The 21,867-nt window shown below is 42.3% G+C and overlaps 1 protein-coding gene across 2 annotated transcripts in view; it reads left to right on the top strand.

Moving 5' to 3' along the window:
- KCNH1 (potassium voltage-gated channel subfamily H member 1) overlaps positions 1–21,867 on the top strand; it is a gene marked incomplete at its 5' end in the record, with an annotated part of 415,511 nt that overhangs the window by 171,122 nt on the left and 222,522 nt on the right. For both annotated transcript variants that reach the window (XM_081224401.1, XM_081224400.1), the window contains one exon: positions 13,894–14,323. In XM_081224401.1, the coding sequence (XP_081080527.1) occupies positions 13,894–14,323 (430 nt within the window). The remainder of the gene's footprint in view (positions 1–13,893; positions 14,324–21,867) is intronic.

Raw genomic sequence — 21,867 nt, 5'->3', positions numbered from 1 at the left:
TAGTTAAGATGATGCTTTCATAATATCAGCGTTGTTTCCTGTCAAGAGCTCTGGACAGGCAATGATTTGTGAACCAGTGCCCTACTTGGGCCCCAGTGCTGAAAACTCCTACAGACGTGACCCTCCTGGAAGTCACTGGGATTTTCACCTGTGCCATTGATTTGACTTAAATTCTCTGATAATTTAAATCAGCCTAAAGCAGACTGAGGGCATGGCTGATTCTGCAGCAATATCAGACTTGCAGACACAACATAATTTTATTGCTTCCATCATAGGAGAGAAAGTACAGTCTAGGCTACTTGGATTCATTTCACTTCCCTGGAAGAAGAAAACCTGAGATTACTATTCTGAGAAAGACAGAGAATGGCTTGATAAAACCAGATTCTGTATACTATATCCTTTGGATTTTATTTGGCCAATGATAAAGATTTCCATTTTTGGAGCCTCTAGAAAGGAAAAGAGCCTGATGGTATAATATCACAACTAAATACACAGTTTATTTTGTGGTTTGAATTGTAAACAGAAAGAAAGTGGATGGTTTTAAGCGAAATTTCTAAACTTCCTTTAGTGATCGTTTTCTAAGAAGACTGCAGATGTGCCTTTTGGATACATTATTGGATTAAACGAATGGAAGGTTGCAAGCTATCCCTTTTCTGGCTAAAAGCTCCCCTACACTTCCTAACCACATCCTTCCCCTGAATATGGTCCACAGACCTGTTAGGTGAACTAGAAGCAAATTCCGTTTATGCACCGCCACCAGAGTTGTGCTCTTTCAGTCTTTATAGTGGCAGCTAACTTGTGTTTGCTGCCACATTGCAGTCTGTGTTTTCAGGCTGTGTCATTTGCAGGCTGTATTCTTCTCTGTGGTCTGATTGCAGGCACTGAGGGCAGGGGATTGCGTCTGCCTTGGTTTTATATCACTGGTAGCTCTGGGCTATGTCTTCCTGTACTGTTTTCAGGAAATGACAGAATCAAATTAAATGAGACTAAAGTAAAATTTTGAAGCAATGAAAGGGAAGCAAGTTATATTTAAGCTTCAGGGAGTAACCTCCAATAAGATCTGGTAAGCCAGTTTATTCCATTTTGCAGTTAAAATAGACCTGCGGTTCTCAGAGTGGTGGGATCGTCATGGAACACTTATTCTTGAAGTCATCTCTGTTTTAAAGATAACAAACCAAGCTCTGTTAATAAAGTAGTAAATCCTTATGACAGACCGCTAGACCTCCTACTGTCACTCTCCTTGGAGGGAGTCTCAGCGTGAGTTTCCATTCAACAGACACTTACAGAACATCTGCAAGATGCTAGAACTCAAAAGACAGGAAATTAAAGGTGGAGTCTTTAGAGCAGAGGGTTAAAAGCATAACCTTGGGAGTCAGTTGTTGGTCAGCGTTCAGATTGCAGCTCTGCTACTTTCTGCCTGTGTGATTCTGGACCATCGATTCTATCGGTTTCTTCATCTGTAAATTGGATATATGATATACCTACCTCACAAGATTAAGAGGTTTAAATGAGATAATGCTTGTAGAGCCCTTACTGTGTCTGGCACTTAGTAAGTACTCAATAAATTGCTCTTTTCATTAAATCAAAATAATTAACTATTACTCTCATGGAAGGTGTGTTTCCTGATCTCAAGGGCCTGCCAGCCTAATATAAAGACCATGTGACCTTCCTACCCCGGGACATTTGGTACTTGCTGCTCCCTCTGTCTGGAGCGGGCTTCCCTTAGATGCTCTGGTGGCTCCAATTCTCATCTCCACTAACTGTTACTTAAATGCCAAGATCTCAGTGAAGTTTTCCTTCACAGCCCTATTTAACACTGAGTGTCACCCCCTCTTCCTGGCACTCCTTATTTTCATTTCCTGCTAGTTTTTCATCTTATTGTCCTAACATCTAACATACCATTTATTTTATTTATTTTGCTTATTGTCTGTCTTTCCCAATTGAATGAAAGTGCTAGAAGGGTGAGGATATTGGCCTAGTTCATCACTGATCTATTATCAGTGTTTGAAACCATGTTTGCTTCATATTATAGGTGCTCAGTAAGTATTTGTTGGAAGAATGAATCAAGGACCAGTCACAGGAATCTAGTGCAGGGCATGTCAAACTCTGCCTGTGGGTATCAGGGAAGGCATCACGGGAGAGATGACTGTGTTATGTGTTAGAGTAGCAGTTCTCAACCTTTCTCCCACTAAGACCCTGTATTAGTCAGGGACCTACAGAGAAGCAACCAGTAGGATGTATGTATACATATTATAAATATATAAAAATAAATATTATCACTATCTATGATCAGGATTATTGGATTATGGTGATTATGGAAGCTGAGAAGCCCCATAATCCACCATTTGCAAGCTGGAGATGCAGGAGAGGTGGTTAACTTCTAGTCTGAGTGCAGGAGAAGACTGATATCCCAGCTTGAAAGCAGTCAGAGAGCATGAATTCTCCCTTATCCGACTTTTAGTTCAATTCAGGCCTCCAGTGGATTGGACGAGGCCTGTCCACACTAGAGAGAGTGATCTGCTTTACTCAGTCTGTTGATTCATCTCACTCCAGAATCACCCGCACAGACACACCCAGAATAATGTTTAACCAAATATCTGGGCACCCAGTGTCCCGGTCAAGTGGACACATATAATTAACCATCACAGACACTCAGTGGATTATGTTCCTGAATATGATATCAGATCCACAGTTTCTAGGGTGCCACTGTGCCTATCTATACTCCTTTTTCTACGGGTCAAGAAAGCAAATTAGAATTCAAACAAGAGAGTAATACTACTATTGGGATAAATTTGAGTTCACTCTAATATTTATTTTAAAAGGTGAACTACTTTTAAACTTGATACAGTCACAAGTTTAGTAATAAATATGTGACTCATCCTACCACTGGGGTATTGAGAAATGTCCTTAAGGATGGGTAGGGGTTTGCCAGGCAGACAACCAGGGGAATAGTGCTTGAGTCTGAAGGAACAGCATGTGTGAAGGCATGAGGGCATAGTGTGATTGTGGAATCACAAATAATTTGATATGATTAAGGCAGAGGATGCCTGGGAGGGAAGCAGTGAATGATAAAGCTGTCCAAGACCAAATTATAAAGGCCTTTTTTTTTTTTTTGCTAAACTAATGGAATTTTATTCAGAAGACAATGAAAGCCATTGAATGGTTCTAAGCAGGGTTGGGTCATATTTTAAAACTTGTATTTAATTATTTTTATAATTTAATTTTTAAAATTTTGGGGTAAACAAAAATTCACATGGTATAACATTCAAAAGGATATTACAATGAAGAGTCTTGCTTCCTGGGACCATCAGTGTTTCTAGTATCTTATGTATAGTTCCATAGATATTATATGTATAGACAAGAAAATCTTTTTCTATTTTTATCCAAATGGCAGCAAATTATGCATTGGAATACTGATATGCCTTAACATCACCCTTGTAAAAAGAACATTCAAGGGCTTCCCTGGTGGCGCAGTGGTTGAGAGTCCGCCTGCCGATGCAGGGGACACGGGTTCATGCCCCGATCCAGGAAGATCCCACATGCCGCGGAGCGGCTGGGCCCGTGAGCCATCGCCGCTGAGCCTGAGTGTCCGGAGCCTGTGCTCTGCAACGGGAGAGGCCACAACAGTGAGAGGCCCGCGCACCGCAAAAAAAAAAAATAAATAAATAAAACAACAGGACATTCAATTAAAAGTTTGCATAGCTAAGATGAAGACATCTAGTTTTTCACTTGGGAGACTGTACACCTTGGGCACATTCTCCAAGCTGGGGAATAGGAGCTGGGCTGAGGGTTAGACATGTCAGACTGAGGAAGCCATGAGGTATGCCAGTGACATGCCCATAGGGGTCTTAAAGTCAGGAGAAATGTCTGGTTTGGAAAGATGGATTTACAGGTAGTTAGTATATAGATGGTGGTTAAAGCCACATTAATGGATGCAGCTGCCCAGGGAAAGGGGTATATTGCAAAGAGAAAAAGGGCAAGAGCAATGCTTTGGGGAATTATTGTTATAAAGCAGAAACTAAGACACCATTGTAAAGCAATTATACTCCAATAAAGATGTTAAAAAAAAAAAAAAAAGACGTGTTGTGGGAACTAAGGGAGGAGAGTCCATCCCACATTGTGGTAGTAGTCAGGGCTCAAGTCTGGCTAATGTAAGGAGGAAAAAAGTTATTCAGTTATGACACAGGATAATCACTTTTGGACTGGGCTTTTTTATTCCTTATGTTGTTTGTGAATATACCTAGATGGTTGCCTGTTGTTGTGATCATGCTTTGCCACTGTTGCGTGGGATTCCATAGTGTAAACATTTAACTATTAATTAATTTATTCCAATGTGTATTACAATATGAGTGATTTTCAGTTTGTGTCTGTTGAGAATAGCACTGGTATATAAATTCTAGAACTTGAGAACAAAAAAAAAGGATGTTAAGAACAGAAAACATTTGGAGGCCATGCTGCTAGGAACAATGCCCCAGATCATATAGCAGAGCTGGTCCAGTGAACATACCACTGCTGTTGATACTGGACATGGACTCGAAACGTGCAGTGCTGACAGCACATCAGTGGACCCTGGGTATCAATTCCAGAATCGCTCCTGCTGCCTCTGGGAACTGGGTGATGCTGCCATGCTCTTGCAAAAGGGGTCCTGCACAGTTCCTCCATTGGATACCATCCAGCGACTGGGGTGGGTGTCTCTGATGGGCAGGTTCTAGGTCATGTGCTTGCCCATTAGCTGCAAAGGAAGCTGCAGAGGAAGGTTTATGGTGTCTTCAACTTCTGGGTGGGAGGTGAGCTCTATTTTGTAAGATGGTGATTCCCCAAACACAGGCAGACAGTGTAGACCCTGTGTGGCCATGAAGAATGTCACATGCCCATTACAGGTACCAAACGCTGAAGGTATGGCAATTAGAAGGTCACTGGTGACCTCTGAGACAGTAGATTCTGGGAAGTGGTGCGAGTAGACATTTGAGTACAGTGGGTTGGGAGATGAGGAAAGTGAGCCATTGTGTGTTGATTATGGTTTCAGGAAGAGAAGGAGAGTTAATATATCTGGAGAGTTGCATAGGACTAGAGATGGTAGTATGATTATAGTCAAGAGAAATGAGTCTGTGAAGGGGAGATTTAAAGACAAAGGAAGGGAATAGAGGGAAGGGTGAATGGTTGATGGGATGATGGTCCTGGGTGGGTGAGGAGTGAGTTTTGGTCCAGTGTGGAAGGATGGTGCATCATGCTCGTGTTTGTGAAGGTGGAATGTAGATGAGAATTGATACTAATGGCCTCTGCTCTATCTCTGAATGGGGAGATATGTTGGCTGAGAATAAGAAGGCACAGGTCAGGTGGGATCTTGAAGAGAGTAGTGAAGATTTGGAATAGCTGTTGATGGGAATGGGAGAGGGGGATGCTCGATGGAAGAGGAGAAGGATGGGTGAGAAGCATCTGGGGACTTAGATGAGAATGGAAATGATAGCCCAGTCCCTGCGCTGCTGGGTTTGGCAGGGCAAATGGGGCGGGAGGGCAAGGAGAGAGATTGTGAGGTGGGGGGAGGGTACTTGAAGTGATGTAACAGGGTCGAGTATGATGCGAAAGGAGGTGAAATCTGGAGACAGCTGATGGTTGGGAAAAAAAGATGGTGATAGAGATATGAAAGAGAAGCCCAAGAGCAGGTTGGATGGGATAAAGGAGAAAGTGGGAGGAATGGAAGTGTGTAGTCATTGTGTTGAATGCTGGTGTGTAAGATTTCAGAGATGGAGCGGTTCCCAGTGATGACCAGGCCCAGGATGTGGAGGGGGGGGTGAAGGTCACTGGGAGTAGAGAGACTGGAGTGTTGAATGATTTTTCCCCATGAACATTAAAGTTTCCCATGCTGATAGCAGATGATGGGCTGGCAGCCAGGTGATGAAAGGGAGGAACAGAGAAGTTGATAAATAGGATAATTAATAAAAGATGAAGCCCAAGTTCTGACATATTTGTAAGCAGTCAATAGATGTTAACTATCAATAATCAGATGACAGTAATGAGGAGGTGGTATTGCTGGATGGCATGAATCTTAAAGAAGGCGAGAAGGCGAGCTTCTTTTTCTTTTTTTTTTTTTTTTTTGAGTGTCCAACAACTTTTATCGGGAAGATGGAAGTGTGGAGTTTGAAACTCCCTACTCCTAACTCCAGGATGGGGAAAAGCAAGGTGCTTGGGAGAGCCAGTTTCAACTAAAGCAGGAAGGTGGTGGGGAAAGTCCATGAAAATCCTGAGGCTGGGAATTTCTCTATGCATGAGGATAGGTTCTAGAGGACTCTGAGGAAGCATATGAAGGAGACCTTTAGCTGGAGGAGGATGTGGGAGAAGAGTAATTTTGAGTAATGTGAGGTTGAAAGCAATCAAAAAAAAATAGAGTGTACCTGCAGAATTTGCTATGGATGCTATGTGGCACCACACAGACTTGGAAGCCTGGGGAAACTTTTCAATAACCCGAAAGACTGAGTTGTTCTTTTCCATAACACTTTGTCCTCAGTCTGTGACAGTGTTATTTTCATGTGTACGACAGGAAAAAAAAAAGAGCAGAAGATTGGTGAATATGGCTAGTTGAGGCAAGGTATAGCCCAAGTTAACAAAATAATTTGGTCTGGGTAAGTAGGCAAAACTTGATAGTTCACACACAAATGAATCTGATAATTACCACATGTCCATTTCAATCTGAATAACATCAAGATCACTACACCTGAGGTTATTGAGATTTCAGAAGGCTTCCTTCCAGGCGTACTTGTTGGCCTTCAATGGTGAGGCTCACCAGCCCAGGTTCTCACTGTCCTCCAGCCATGTGGACTCAACTTGAAATCCTTGGTTCTTCATACCTTTAAGGTTTTGATAAAGAACTCTCTGGAACTATCTAAATGTGAGGCAGGACTTCTGATATAAGAGGTCCCTGGGGAAATGTGATTCTCTACCATATGGTGCTCATATTTTTAGCGTACTAAAATTTTAAAAAAGTTTGGAATATTCTATTTATCTAATCCACTGAACTTCAGGCAAATAAGGAAAAAAAAAACAAATTAATAGCTTGAAATGCTTTTCAACAGCTAGAATTCCAACTGTTGGTGCAATAAGAGGGAACTGATGCAAAACCGTGTAATAGAGCATCTGTGTATACACAGATAACACAATGAGGAAGTGCTTATTTTATATTGTTCCAGAAGCTCTTTAAAATGAGAAAGAAGTCTCTCATAAGCCAAACTCTTCAATTTAGTTTAGAAAACATTTGAGACCCTCTCTGAGAAGGTGCTGGCTTTAAACCTTGTATAGATATATTAGTTTCCTAGGGCTGCTGTGACAAATTACCACGATCTGGGTGGCTTAATACAGCAAAAATTTATTTTCTCACAGTTCTGGAGGCTAGACATCTAAAATCAAGGTGTCAGCTAGGCCATCCTCTCTTTGAAGGCTCTAGAAGAGAATCTGTTCCATGCCTTTCTCTTAGCTTCTGGTGTTGCTGGTAATCCTTGGCATTCCTTGGCTTGAAGACATATCACTCCAGCCTCTGCATTCATAGTCACACGTGTCTTTCTGTGTTTGTCTTATAAGGACACCTGTCATACTGGATTCTGGGTCCACCATATTCCAATATGACCTCATCTTAACTAACTATACCTGCACTTGTAGCCCTATTTCCACATAAGGTTACATTCTGGAGTTCTGGGAAAGACTTGAATTTGGGGAGGAACACTATTCAACCCAATATAAGAAGCTTCTAAAATGAATAACAAATGGCTTCTACCTTCAGGAAGATGTAGTTCTGATGTAGTTGGGGGACCCGGGTATGGGAAACTTTAATGCAAAGTGATGGATACAGAATACCGTGGACACATGGAGGGGTGAGGGATCGGTTGTGACTCCGGGGTGGTCATGGAAGTCTGTAGGGTGGAGGTAGTGGCAGACCTGAAGGATAACTAGTGTACCAGCTGGCAGAAATTGGGAACCTGGGCATTCTGGGCTGAGGGAGCAGGCACAGAAATGCCAGTATGCATCCACTGTCTGGGACGCTTGTGTTGTCTGGAGTATATGGCCAGAGGATAGCACAGGCTTTGGGTAGTAGTTGCATGTGATGTGGTGGCCACTGGGAAGGAATGGAGAAGGGAAGAAGGATAAAGTGCGGATGGAGCGTAAGGGAGATGTGAAAGGTGATGGGACCCAGTTGTTCATCTCTGTGAATGCCTGCCCCAGAGTGGGATCTTCAAGAGGTACGGGAGAGTTCAAGGAGAGGCTGAATGACCATTCCTTAAGGAAGCTCTAGAAGACTTTGCTGGGCTCAGAGGAGCTGGACTAGATGATTTCTATGCTCCCTCTCAGCTCTCAAGTTCTGTGACTATTAGGTAGAAGTATCTCTTCACAAATCATATTAGTTATTAGGCTTTTGCTAATAACTAATTAGTTATTTATTATCTCTCATTAGTTATTAGGTTTTTGCTTCCTCTCTCCTTTCTTTCTATCAAGCATCCTCCACATGCCAGGCACTGAAGATGCAATAGTGAGCAAGAAGACAAAGACAGCACCATTTTAATCTCTTCCCTGTAGCATTAGCACATGGAGTACATAGTCGGTTCCCCATAAATGTTGCTTTGGGTTGAATATGAGTGAGGAAAAAATGACGAGGCAGTCATTTTGCCCTGGGTAATAAGTTCTTCAGAGTAGAACTGCTTTGAAAGATGATTTCAGGAACCTCCTTATGAGGAGGTGGCGAATAAGTGGCTGCTTATATGTGTTTGATTTCTGAGTCATCAAAAAGGCTCCTTTGCCTCCCAAAATATCTCCTTCATCCAGGCTGTGGGTGCTTTTAATTCCACTATTGGAAGCTGGTTTCCCTCTGATAAGATGCAAATACTCTGTGGAGAGAGGATATCCATTTACCCTCTTTAGTCTTTTACACCTTAATATGAGGATTTTCTCATGGCAGATTTTTGAGAAAAGCACATGGAGGGAAAAGGGGATCCAGGGGATGAATACTGGACATGCCAACAGTAAACTTCGTCATAGTTAGCAGTTTGGATGAACCGACCCTGGGGATGTAGTCCCTTGGCCTAGAAAAACCCATTATTATCTGTTTGCAGGTGTATATTGGGCCAGAAATGATTATTTCTCTTGTGAGTTTTATGGTTACAAAACTGTTATTTGTTTCTTTTTTAATTTTTATTTTATTCTTGGCTGAGTTAGGTCTTTGTTGCTGCGTGCGGGCTTTCTCTAGTTGTGGCAAGCAGGGGGCTACTCTTCGTTGCGGTGCGTGGGCTTCTCTTGTTGCAGAGCATGGGATCTAGGTGCACGGGCTTCAGTAGTTGTGGCACATGGGCCCAGCAGTTGCGGCTCGCATGCTCTAGAGCGCAGTCTCCTTAGTTGTGGTGCATGGGCTTAGTTGCTTCGCGGCATGTGGGATCTTTCCGGACCAGGGATCAAACCCATGTCCCCTGCATTGGCAGGCGGATTCTTAATAACTGTGCCACTAGGGAAGTCCCTGTTTGTTTGTTTGTTTGTTAAAGGGCAATAAATCCTACCTCCTTCACCCCTACCTCAGTGAAATAACTTGTGGTATCCTGATCTGTGGTTTTTATTGCCAAGGCTATGCTCCATATGGTTTGTGTGTTCATTTGTCAGAGACAGCTAATGATAGATGCTGTAACAAATACCCCCAAAAGTTTCAGTGGCTTACTTCAGAGGTTCCTTTTTTTATTGACATCACAATAGGTTTCAAGATGATTTGGGGGGGGGGTGTTCCACATAGTCTTCCAGGTACCCAGGCCCCTTCCATGTTGTACATCCACCATCTTCAGTATTTGGCCTCAAGGAACGCATGCCAGGGGGAAGAAAAAGCTTGTAGAGAAAGCACACTTAACTTTTAGCTGTCTTGGCTTGGAAGTGACACTCATTTCACCTCACATTCCACCGGCCAGAACTAGTTCCAGAGACACACCCAGATGGAAAGAGGCTGGGAAATGTGGTTAGCTATGTGCCCAGGAGAAGAAAGCACCCTTGGTGAGCCTCTGACACAGACTCACTAGAAAGCATTTACATGTTTTCCTTCTGTCTGTGACGTATCCTAACACTTGGGGGTTGTCATTAAGGGTATGGAGGACAAAAGAGAATAGCAGTGACCTGGAAACTGTCCAGTCCTTAGGATAGTGAAAAGTCATTCATTCTACCTGGTGCAGGGCATCATTCTGCTGCTGGATTTTTGGTACGTAAGGGAGACTGCAGTCTTAGTTCAAAGGAATGTCTTTATGCCATTTGCTTGTTTGTTTGCTTTTTAATAGAAGTAGGAAAAGTTTAATGGAAATCTCCTTTCCCTACACCTTGGAATCACTTTGGAAGAGGAGTTGTGAGGTTTTGAATGTATAGCTTCTGTAATATGTTTCAGTTCCCTTTGGAGATAAAAGTACATGAGCATTTGGAGAAGATGTAGAGCTCTTCCAGTCCACCTCCCACATTGTCTAGGCAAGGAACTAAGAGGTAGCTGCACTGTCCGCATTCACATAGGAAGTTAGTGGCTTACCTGGGTGTCAGACCCCATTTTACAGATGTCTACACTGGTATTCCTGCCCCTACCACAGTGCTATTCCCTAGAGAACTGCTATTCGGAGAATAGGCCTGTCCCGGTGGGACTGGAAGGAGGAGGCTTGACCAGGTGAAATCAGGCTTCTTCTGGCTCTGAGACTCTTTGACTGACTGTGATTAAGTACATTGTGTCTGATTGTATCCCTGGCCTGAGGGAAGTGATGTAGCCTTCCAAGAATTTGTAACTTTCCTGAGAAAACCGAATCTCAGTTCTTTATTCTTCTCAGCTGTTTGTTTATTTTTATCTTAAAAACTATTTTTTTGTAATTGTAAAGTAAATATAAGTGTAACAAAAATATATGCAAATATAACAAAAATTGCCTGTAATTCCATAACTTGACAGTGCAGCAATAACCACTGTTAAAGTTTTTAACAGTGGTTAAACACGTGTTTTTCCATGTGTGTTTCCTGTTTTTCAACACATAAATATTTGTATATGTATGCACAATATAATCAGAGTGAAATATACAATATGAAATAAATATGCAACTCTTAAAATATTTCATTACTTAATATGAAATGTTACACAACCCTTAATATTATTTTATTTATTTATTTATTTATTTTTAACATCTTTATTGGAGTATAATTGCTTTACAATGGTGTGTTAGTTTCTGCTTTATAACAAAGTGAATCAACTATACATATACATATATCCCCATATCTCCTCCCTCTTGCATCTCCCTCCCTCTCACCCCCCCATCCCACCCCTCTAGGTGGTCACAAAGCACTGAGCTGATCTCCCTGTGCTATGTGGCTGCTTCCCACTAGGTATCTATTTTACGTTTAGTAGTGTATATATGTCCATGCCACTATCTCACTTTGTCCCAGCTTACCCTTCCCCCTCCCTGTAGCCTCAAGTCCATTATCTGTAGGTCTGCATCTTTATTCCCATCTTGCCCCTAGGTTCTTCATGACCCTTTTTTCTTCTTCTTTTTTTTTAGAGTCCATATATATGTGTTAGCATACGATATTTGTTTTACTCTTTCTGACTTACTTCACTCTGTATGACAGTCTCTAGGTCCATCCACATCACTACAAATAACTCAGTTTCATTCCTTTTTATGGCTGAGTAATATTCCATTGTATATATGTGCCACATCTTCTTTATCCACTCATCTGTCGATGGACACTTAGGTTGCTTCCATGTCCTGGCTATTGTAAATAGAGCTGCAGTGAATATTTTGGTACATGACTCTTTCTGAATTATGGTTTTCTCAGGGTATATGCCCAGTAGTGGGATTGCTGGGTCGTATGGTAGTTCTATTTTTAGTTTTTTAAGGAACGTCCATACTGTTCTCCATAGTGGCTGTATCAACTTACATTCCCAGCAACAGTGCAAGAGGGTTCCCTTTTCTCCAAACCCTCTCCACCGTTTATTTAGTTTGTAGATTTTTTGATGATGGCCATTCTGACTGGTGTGAGATAATATCTCATTGTAGTTTTGATTTGCATTTCTCTAATGATTAGTGATGCTGAGCATCCTTTCATGTGTTTGTTGGCAATCTGTATGTCTTCTTTGGAGAAATGTCTATTTAGGTCTTCTGCCCACTTTTGGATCGGGTTGTTTGTTTTTTTAATATTGAGCTGCATGAGCTGCTTGTAAATTTTGGAGATTAATCCTTTGTCATTTGCTTCATTTGCAAATATTTTCTCCCATTCTGAGGGTTGTCTTTTCGTCTTGTTTATGGTTTCCTTTGCTGTGCAAAAGCTTTTACTTTCATTAGGTCCCATTTGTTTATTTTTGTTTTTATTTCCATTTCTCTAGGAGGTGGGTCAGAAAGGATCTTGCTGTGATTTATGTCATAGAGTGTTCTGCCTATGTTTTCCTCTAAGAGTTTGATGGTGTCTGGCCTTACATTTAGGTCTTTAATCCATTTTGAGTTTATTTTTGTGTATGGTGTTAGGGAGTATTCTAATTTCATTCTTTTACATGTAGCTGTCCAGTTTTCCCAGCACCACTTATTGAAGAGGCTGTCTGTTTTCCACTGTATATTCTTGCCTCCTTTATCAAAGATAAGGTGACCATAGGTGCATGGGTTTATCTCTGGACTTTCTATCCTGTTCGATTGATCTATATTTCTGTTTCTGTGCCAGTACCATACTGTCTTGATTACTGTAGCTTTGTAGTATAGTCTGAAGTCAGGGAGCCTGATTCCTTCAGCTCTGTTTTTCTTTCTCAAGATTGCTTTGGCTATTCGGGGTCTTTTGTGTTGCCATACACATTGTGAAATTGTTTGTTCTAGTTCTGTGAAAAATGCCAGTGGTAGTTTGATAAGGATTGCATTGAATATGTAGATTGCTTTGGGTAGTAGAGTCATTTTCACAATGTTGATTCTTCCAATCCAAGAACGTGGTATATCTCTCCATCTATTTGTATCATCTTTAATTTCTTTCATCAGTGTCTTAGAATTTTCTGCATATGGGTCTTTTGTCTCCTTAGGTAGGTTTATTCCTAGATATTTTATTCTTTTTGTTGCAATGGTAAATGGGAGAGTTTCCTTAATTTCACTTTTGAGTTTTCATCATTAGTGTATAGGAATGCTAGAGATTTCTGTGCATTAATTTTGCATCCTGCTACTTTACCAAATTCATTGATTAGCTCTAGAATTTTTCTGGTAGCATCTTTGGGATTCTCTATGTATAGCATCATGTCATCTGCAAACAGTGACATCTTTACTTCTTCTTTTCCAATTTGTATTCCTTTTATTTCTTTTTCTTCTCTGATTGCTGTGGCTAAAGCTTCCAAAACTATGTTGAATAATAGTGCTGAGAGTGCACAGCCTTGTCTTGTTCCTGGCCTTAGTGGAAATGGTTTCAGTTTTTCACCATTGAGGACGATGTTGGCTGTGGGTTTGTCATATATGGCCTTCATTATGTTGAGGAAATTTCCCGCTATGCCTACTTTCTGGAGGGCTTAATATTATTTTAAAATGAGTAATGATATGGAAAAATGCTCATATGTGTATGTATACTTATACACAATATAATTAGAATAAAATTCCAATTTTATTTGTCTTATTTTTTATTTGCTTTTTAAAGAAAGTAAAAAACAAAAAAAGCTAATGGGAATCTCCCTTCCATATACCTTGGAAAAACTTCTAATTATATTGTGTATATGTATACAAATATATATGAGCATTTCTCCATATTATGACTTACTTTGAAACAATGTTTTAAAGGTTGCCTTATATTGCATCTCAGGGAATACGCTGTGCTGAAAGACCAGCCCTGGTGAGTGGAGGGAAGGAGTTGTTAGTATCATTGTTTCTTGGCCCTGACCCTGTGCTCCTCTTCTTCCAGGGCATCAGCAGCCTGTTCAGCTCTCTGAAGGTTGTCCGGCTGCTCCGTCTGGGGCGAGTGGCCCGGAAGCTGGACCACTACATTGAATATGGAGCAGCCGTGCTGGTCCTGCTGGTGTGTGTGTTCGGGCTGGCTGCTCACTGGATGGCCTGCATTTGGTACAGCATCGGGGACTATGAGATCTTTGACGAGGACACCAAGACCATCCGCAACAACAGCTGGCTCTACCAGCTGGCAATGGACATTGGCACCCCCTACCAGTTTAACGGGTCCGGCTCAGGGAAATGGGAAGGGGGTCCCAGCAAGAATTCCGTGTACATCTCCTCGTTGTATTTCACCATGACCAGCCTCACCAGTGTGGGCTTTGGGAACATCGCCCCATCCACAGACATCGAGAAGATCTTTGCAGTGGCCATCATGATGATTGGTTGTAAGTATGACAGTGGCTGGTGCGAGGGTCAGGGGGTGTTATGTTTGTCCATCCTTTCTGTTAGCTGGAAATAGGACAGTGGCTACAGTGCCAGCAGGATCAGGGTGGTATAGCTTAAAATAAGGGAGAGATTTTTTTTTTAAAGGCCAGCTTTATAGTTTTCCTGATAATTTAAGCAGTACATGTTTACTGCAAAGAAATTTAGAAAATACAAAAGAGCACAAAGTAGAAAATAATGACCAACCATACATAATTCTACTTCTTAGAGATAACTGCTATCACCTTTTGGTGTTACAGATTATTGTCTATCTATATCTGAACACACAGAAACAGATTTTTATAGTTAAAATGAGATCATGCTATACATCTTGGTAAACTCCTGGTTCATAGAGCAGTGAATTGTGGAAGCCTTTCCGTGTCAGTTTAAAGATAGCTCTAGATCTGCACCGTCCAATATGGTACTAGAAGAAGAAAGTATGAAAACAGAATCTGAAATATCTCATTAATAATCTTTTGTATTGATTATACAGTAATATTTTTGTTAGAGTAGGTTAAATAAAATATTCTAATACAATAGTTTCATATATCTTTTTGCTTTTTTTAATGTGGCTCCTAGGAAAATTTTAAATCTTATTTCTGTTGGACAGTGCTTATCTAGATCAGCATTTTTGATGTCTGCTTGATGATGGAGAAATTTTCTAAATCCAAAAGAAAAAAAAATCTACAGGAAAGAAAAAAGTCTATTGTTCAGTTGAGAAGTAATGGGTTTTTGGATTAACCTGACTGGTCTGAAAAACAGAAACCACCCTAGTTCTTGAGGAAGGTACATTTGGTCCTCTGTATGAACGGATTCTGCATCCTCAGATGTAACCAACCAGGGATTGAAAATATTAAAAAGAAAATTCCAGAAAGTTCCAAAAACTTGAATTTGTGGCATGCCGGCAACTGTTTGCATAGCATTTACATTGTATTTACAACTATTTACATAGCATTTACATTGCTTTAGGTATTAAAAGTAATCTAGAGATCATTTAAAGTATATGGGACGATGTGTATAGGTTATATGCAAATACTGTGCCATTTTATATAAGGGACTTAAATATCCGTGGGTTTTGGTATCTGCAAACCTATTCGTCCTGGAACCAATTCCCTGTGGACAGAGGGATGGCTGTACTTAATTTTCAAACACTTAACCATTGACCATTGTGTCGCTGTTGCTATTGCCAAGTCTGGAAACAGCCTTGGGCTGGAAACAACAATGAACTCCCCTCACTAAAGGGAGACTTAGGGAGTACTGACTAGACCTAACTGGAGTGGGGAAAGCACATGAACTTGAGTGGATTGGACTCACTGTGAACCTGCCAGCTGCACCCTGTTGGTGCTTCCATGACACATTGTGGTGTGGGAGGGGACAGTCCTGTGCAGCATCGGTTTGGATGGTAGTCTGGTCACACGCAGGCAGAAACGCTTCTGCTTGATGTGCTCCTTCAGGGTGGGGTTGATGCGTTGTTACACCAACCAGGGAATTCTAAGACAAGGGAAACTGAGGCTTCAGTTGGTCTTGCTTTGTCCAGCCCATCTACGATCCAGTGTCCCCCTCTGCAAGTGGATTTGGTTACCACCAAGTGTCCCATTTGCTGCTTGCCGCCTCCTTTTTTGCAATTACCTCATCAGGTCTGATGCCATCTTTCCCTAAAAGCCCCCTCTGTCAGGCCCAGAGCTTGCCTCTGAGTGTTTACTCAATGTGTCTAAGGCATAATTGATTTGTGGGAAGTGTGTGCCTTGGAGCTTTTGGGTCTGCTCCTTTCTTTAAAATGGGTTTTAATAGAGATGATTGCCTGACCATGGGAAGCAGCGTTTAAGTACCTGTGGGTGGCTAATTGCTTTAGCTTAATTAGAACTTGAGGTGCTTTCTCATGTCGTGTAAAAGGATTTAAGACCTTTGCTTTTCTAGAACTATTTCAGCCTTAACATCTCCAGTTTTCTAGGCTGTGCTCACAGCATTTTGTGAGCCTTGGGGCGGCAGTAAAAAACCAGATGCACCGTGCTCGTAGCACAATTTCTGTCTCTTAGAGGGCAAGATGAGACACCCTGTCAATCCAAATACTTCATTATATGCACTACAGAAAAGTTGCTATGGGTGGTCAGTTAGGAAATGGGCTCCATTTCATGAGCTCCCCAAAGGCTTTCAAATATGAGGAGACTTCCTTGCAGCTTTTTACCTGGAAGAAAAGAAAAGAAAGAAAACAGCTCTGGTGGCATATGAGGATAAGCTGTTTTTCCAAAACCATTCGCCTCTGGAGAGCATAATTTCCTGGCTATAGTCTCTAAGGAAAACCCAAAAAATAATTATCACCTCTTTTCTCTCCCCACCTTCTCAGAGCTTTGTGATGTTTCCATTTCTTTTTTTAAAAAACAGTGTAATACGCAAGCAGTCACCTCTGCATTATGCAGCGAAGTATGATATTTAGGTAGGCAAGTCAGCTTAATAGTCACCCCATTTCCTGATCACTTGCTATTTGCCAGGTGCTGTGATAAGTACTCTACATACAACTACTGTTCGCAACAACTCTATGCCTTAGAGATTATTAAGTCCATCTTACAAGGAAATGGAAGCTCAGAGAAGTTAACTGCTTTCCCCAGAATACAGGGCTGGTAAGCAGGGCAGACAGGATTTGTGTCCAGAACTCCCAGAATTACAAGCCCTGCTCTCCCCACGGTGCCCACCTGTGGTGGCGTGGGCTGAGAACACAGACTCCAGCAGCCTGCCCTCACTGGCACACTCACACTTTGAAAATTCTCTCCATAAATTTGAACAAACTGGCAGTTTCTGCAGTGGAACGTGTTTGTACTCTTGCCTACTGTTGTTTTAAGAACAAGATTACGGTACAGACTCAGGGGACCAGGTGCTTCAGAAACCAACCATTTCTTCAGCAACCTGTCACTTACAGTTACAGCTCTTCCCCTTTCCGTGTGACAGCTGACAAATTCTGGTGCTAACAACAGAGTTATTGCACTCTGTGTAATGTGGTGGTAATTATCCTTGTAAACTCACATTCCGAACAACCTTTGTTCAGGACAGCTGCTGATGTCTTATTAGACTTATGGGGTTCTCTTTTATCTTGCTTTGCCTGTATATGCACATGTGCACGCTTGCATCCTTACTGCATGGTTCACGGGATTGGATAACCCCAGAAGTAGGATCTCGGGCAACAGAGAGCATTGACCGCAGCCTGCATTTATGCCAAGGGGTCAGTGCCACTCCCTCCCCGTCCCTCCGGCAGTCAGGCCAGCATTCCTGAAGGAGAGTAGAGAGACACAAAGCTGGTGGACTTTGAAGTACTGTTAACATTGTGATTTTCTCCTCTTTGCATTGAATTTTACATGCATTGGTAATAGTATTCCTTGACTATTCTGTTGCCCTGTATTAACCATATTATAGATTATCCAGAAGCCTCTGTTGCTTCTCCTCTCTGTGCTCTGTTACTGAATATCTTATTATAACTTGGCTAATTCCCCAGAGGATGCCAGGAAGCTGGAAAACTAAATATTTTCAAGCTTGCCCACCTTCATCATTTCTGATTTAAACAAAGAAAACTGCAATAGGAGGAGGTGAAGCCTTGGCTAAAATGAGCATTTGTGATCATTTCTGGGTGTAGATGATCTATGGTGTCTCCAAATGCCTGGTTGTATGTCTGACTTCCACTCTGGGGTCTTGACCTGGGTCGGGAGCAAGCCAGCCCTGCCCTGACCCTCCTGCCATCCTTGCGTAGGTCTTTGGTGATCTCCAGCAAGAGCTCACCCTGAGGTGTGATGGGTGGATTCCCTCTTTTGCACATCTGGTCTGCCTGTGTGTTGGTGATGCTGAGAGAAACAGAGGGCCACTCTGGCCCTCAGTGTGTCACCTGGGAGAGGATGCCCCCACTCAGCAGGCACATACTCAGTGCCTCCCTTGATGGACTCTGAGGGTCGGAGACTGGACCTGTGGGTGTCACTGCCAGGAGTCAGTGGTCTAGTGGTGGTCGGGGCTGTGAGTATGACAGAGATGGTGGCCCTGCTGCTTACCAGCCAGTGACTAAGGCTTGGAGGTGGAGCCTCCCCTGTGGGCTGAGCCTTGCTGGGGCCTTTGAGGGACCCCCTCCAAGGGGGAGGGATTGCTGGGGGTGGGGAAGAGTCCCTTTATCTGGGGGTATCCTTCTCAGGTTAGGGACATGACCCTGTCTGGGGGATACTCTTTAGGTAGAATTTGATGGTGAAGTGACAGGTCCCATTTTCTTAATATGGGCTTTGTGCTTTTCCTGTTCTCTCCTCATAATGTCATTGCTGTCATCCTGTCATTATAATTAAGCCACATTTGTTTCCTTTCTCTCTGATAATGGCAGGAGGTCTAGACATCGTACTCCTATTCCAGACACTCTCCACACCCCAGCACTGCACGACACCTGTCTCCTTGAATTTTTTTTTTCCTCCCCCATCTCAGCTCCTTAAATCCAGAGCAGAATGTCAGTGCTGAAGGGACCCTCGTGAGTATCTATTTAGTCCACAGCAGCCCCTCCTAATTCTTCTGCTGGGCCGGATCTCATCGTGATCTGTGCTTCAGTCAACTTCCCCTACTCCCTCCCCCGGGTGGGGGGCTGGGAGCTCTAAGAGAGTAACTGGGCTCAGCCCTAGGGTTTCCTTATATCACCTCCTTTCTTGGAGGGAAGGGACACTAGTAACCTGCACCCCGCACCTTTGACCCTACCACCTCACACCCATGCAGTGTGCTTTGTGGCCCCCTTTCAGCTTAGATGATTATTTGCAAGCTTTTCCCTGCCTCCTTCAGGATTTTGTTTAAACATTCTTATTTCTTTTCACTCACCTTTGCTGAATATGCCTTTTTGCATTCTATGCCAATATACTGGTTTTTCCAATATACTGGGTTTTTTTCCATCTCCCTGGAGGCTGTAAAGAAACTCTTAGGAGACTTCAAACACATAACAGACTCTTAATAAATATGTATGGTCTTGTTGAATCCAAACAATTGAGAAGGTTCTGGAGTTTTAGAAGTGGTATTCAGTGATACTGGCAAAACATCTTTATTAGTTAGGGTACAGGTTCTGTTACTGGACGGAGACACAGTAATAGTAGCATCAACAGGGTTTATGTTTCCTAAAAGCTTGGGGCTGGCCTGGCTGCTCTGCAGTCATCAGAGACCAGGTTTCTCTGCTGTCTTAAATACATGACTTCCATATTGGTATCCCATATGGCTATTCCAGCTTTGGCTGTATGTTCTTTTTCCAGAAAACAGAAAGAAGGGGAAGGGGAAGGCTGGCTGAACTCTTTCCTTTTGAGAACAAGACTAGGAAGTTGTGCATATTGCCTTTGTTCATATCGCATTGGCTGGCACTTGGTAACCTGGCCACACACCTAGCTGCAAAGGAGGCTGGGAAATGTAGTCTTCTTCTGGGTGGGCATGTATCCAGGTAGGAATACAGTAATATAGACAAGGAGAACAGTTAGTGAGGGATGACCAGCAGTGTGCCAAGCTTTCCTCCCTCTCCTCATCTCCCCTCAGTTGATACTAGCAAACATTAGCTCTCCATGACAGGCAGGCCCTGTTGGAGCTTCATCCCTGAATTGTTAGTTGAGAGATTTGGGTTCAAGTCCTAGATCTGCTCTCTGCTTTAGGTTGTACCCTTTCATTTCCTGTGGATTAGGGGTAAGAAGCTCTCCTGACCATCTCACCTAGTTGAAGTGAGAACTAAATGAGATAATGACGTGGGATAGCTCTTTGAAAAGTTGAAAATCTACATTCAGGTGTCGTGATTTTATTGTTGTTAATAGCAATTATTTCTTGCTCATCTTAGTTAATTTTTTTCCTTCCTGTTCTTAGATAAAAAATAATGATTGCTGCTCCCTTCTTAGGAGCATGAGAATGCTGTTTAATTTCATTTTGGGTTTATGTTTATTTTGGGAAATGGGGCAGTGTCCAGAATGCTATGGCAGAAATAACTATTCATTTCTCATTTATTCTTAGAGTTTTTTTCCTAGCCAGCAAATCAGCTTATTTTTCTTTAGAACCTGATTTTTTAAAAAGTTATGTCTGCCATTCTGCATTTCAGGTGGGTCTCCCCATCTTTAACACAACCTCAGGCTACTTTCTGTCCTCTGCATCCCTGCCGCCCCTCCTCCAGAAGACCGTCTCTGGTTACTCCCTCCTGGTTCTCAGCTCTTCATTGTCTCCATACTTTTAGGGCTGAAAGACCCTGCTTTGGGTTTACTTACTTGCACTTAGAGTCACACTGCTCTGTAAATATTCTTATGACTTCATAGTTATCTTTCTTGTCTCAAGTGTATTTCTGACTGGCTCCTATGAAACTCTAGGCTCCCAGAGGGCAGGACCTGTGGGTCTCCCTGCCCTTCCACTCCTCCTTTGTGCCTGGACACATACTGTTGGAATGTGGGGAAGAGCACAGGCTTTAGAACTGGCCAGTTCTTCAGAACTCTACTTTGTAAAAAAAAAAAAAAAAAAAAATTTAACTGAAGTATAGTTGCTTTACAATGTACCAGTCTCTGCTGTATAGCAAAGTGACTCAGTTATACACATATATAGATTCTTTTTCTATTTTCTCTTCCATTATGGTTTATCACAGGATATTCAGTATAGTTCCCTGGGCTAAACATTAGAATCTTGTTGTTTATCCATCTATATGTAATGGTTTGCATCTACCAACCCTAAACTCCCAGTCCATCCCTCTCCCTCCCCCTCTCCCCCCTTGGCAACCACAAGTCTGTTCTCTATGTCTGAATTTGTTTCTGTTTTGTAGATAGGTTCATTTGTGTCATATATTAGATTCCACACATAAGTGATAACATATGATATTTGTCTTTCTCTTTCTGACTTACTTCATTTAGTATGATAATCTCTAGCTGCATAGAACTCTACTCTTGATTAATGCTTTGAACCTTGGCAGTTTCCTCCACTGAAAATGGAGATGCCAGCCCTTCCCTGATCATATTTTCAGTCTGAAAAAATGAAATGATGTCATGTACCTAGCACAGTGCTTCACACATGGGCTGTTCAAACAATGGTAGTTCTCTCCCTGGCCGCCCCCACCCCGTTCCCTCTCTTTTTTTTTTTTTTGCGGTATGCGGGCCTCTCACTGTTGTGGCCTCTCCCGTTGCAAAACACAGGCCCCGGATGCGCAGCCTCAGCGGCCATGGCTCACGGGCCCAGCCGCTCCGCGGCTTCCCAAGATTTTTCTCATTGTATTTTTTTTGCAGATGTCTCCCCAGTCAGACTTCAGCTGCCTGGGGTCGGGGGCTGTGTGGGCCATTACCTGGTCCACAGTGGGCTCAGTAAATATTGAATGAATGCAGTAAAGGAGTTAAAATAAGACATCATCCCTTCCTCAATTTGCTTGCAATCTAGTTTGGGAAATACTAATGTGAACAGGAGAAACCATGTGAAGTTGGAAAGCAGTGAATGTTTGTGGAATAAGTGGAGCCAATTTGTGCTTTCAGGCTTCTGGGAGACTGTGATCATTTCTATAAAGTGGAGG

Source organism: Mesoplodon bidens (assembly GCF_964165515.1).
Source record: "Mesoplodon bidens genome assembly, chromosome: 2".
Classification (NCBI taxonomy): Eukaryota; Metazoa; Chordata; class Mammalia; order Artiodactyla; family Ziphiidae; genus Mesoplodon; species Mesoplodon bidens.
The sequence above is the reverse complement of the archived record's forward strand: the minus strand, read 5'-3'. Positions and strand labels throughout refer to the sequence as shown.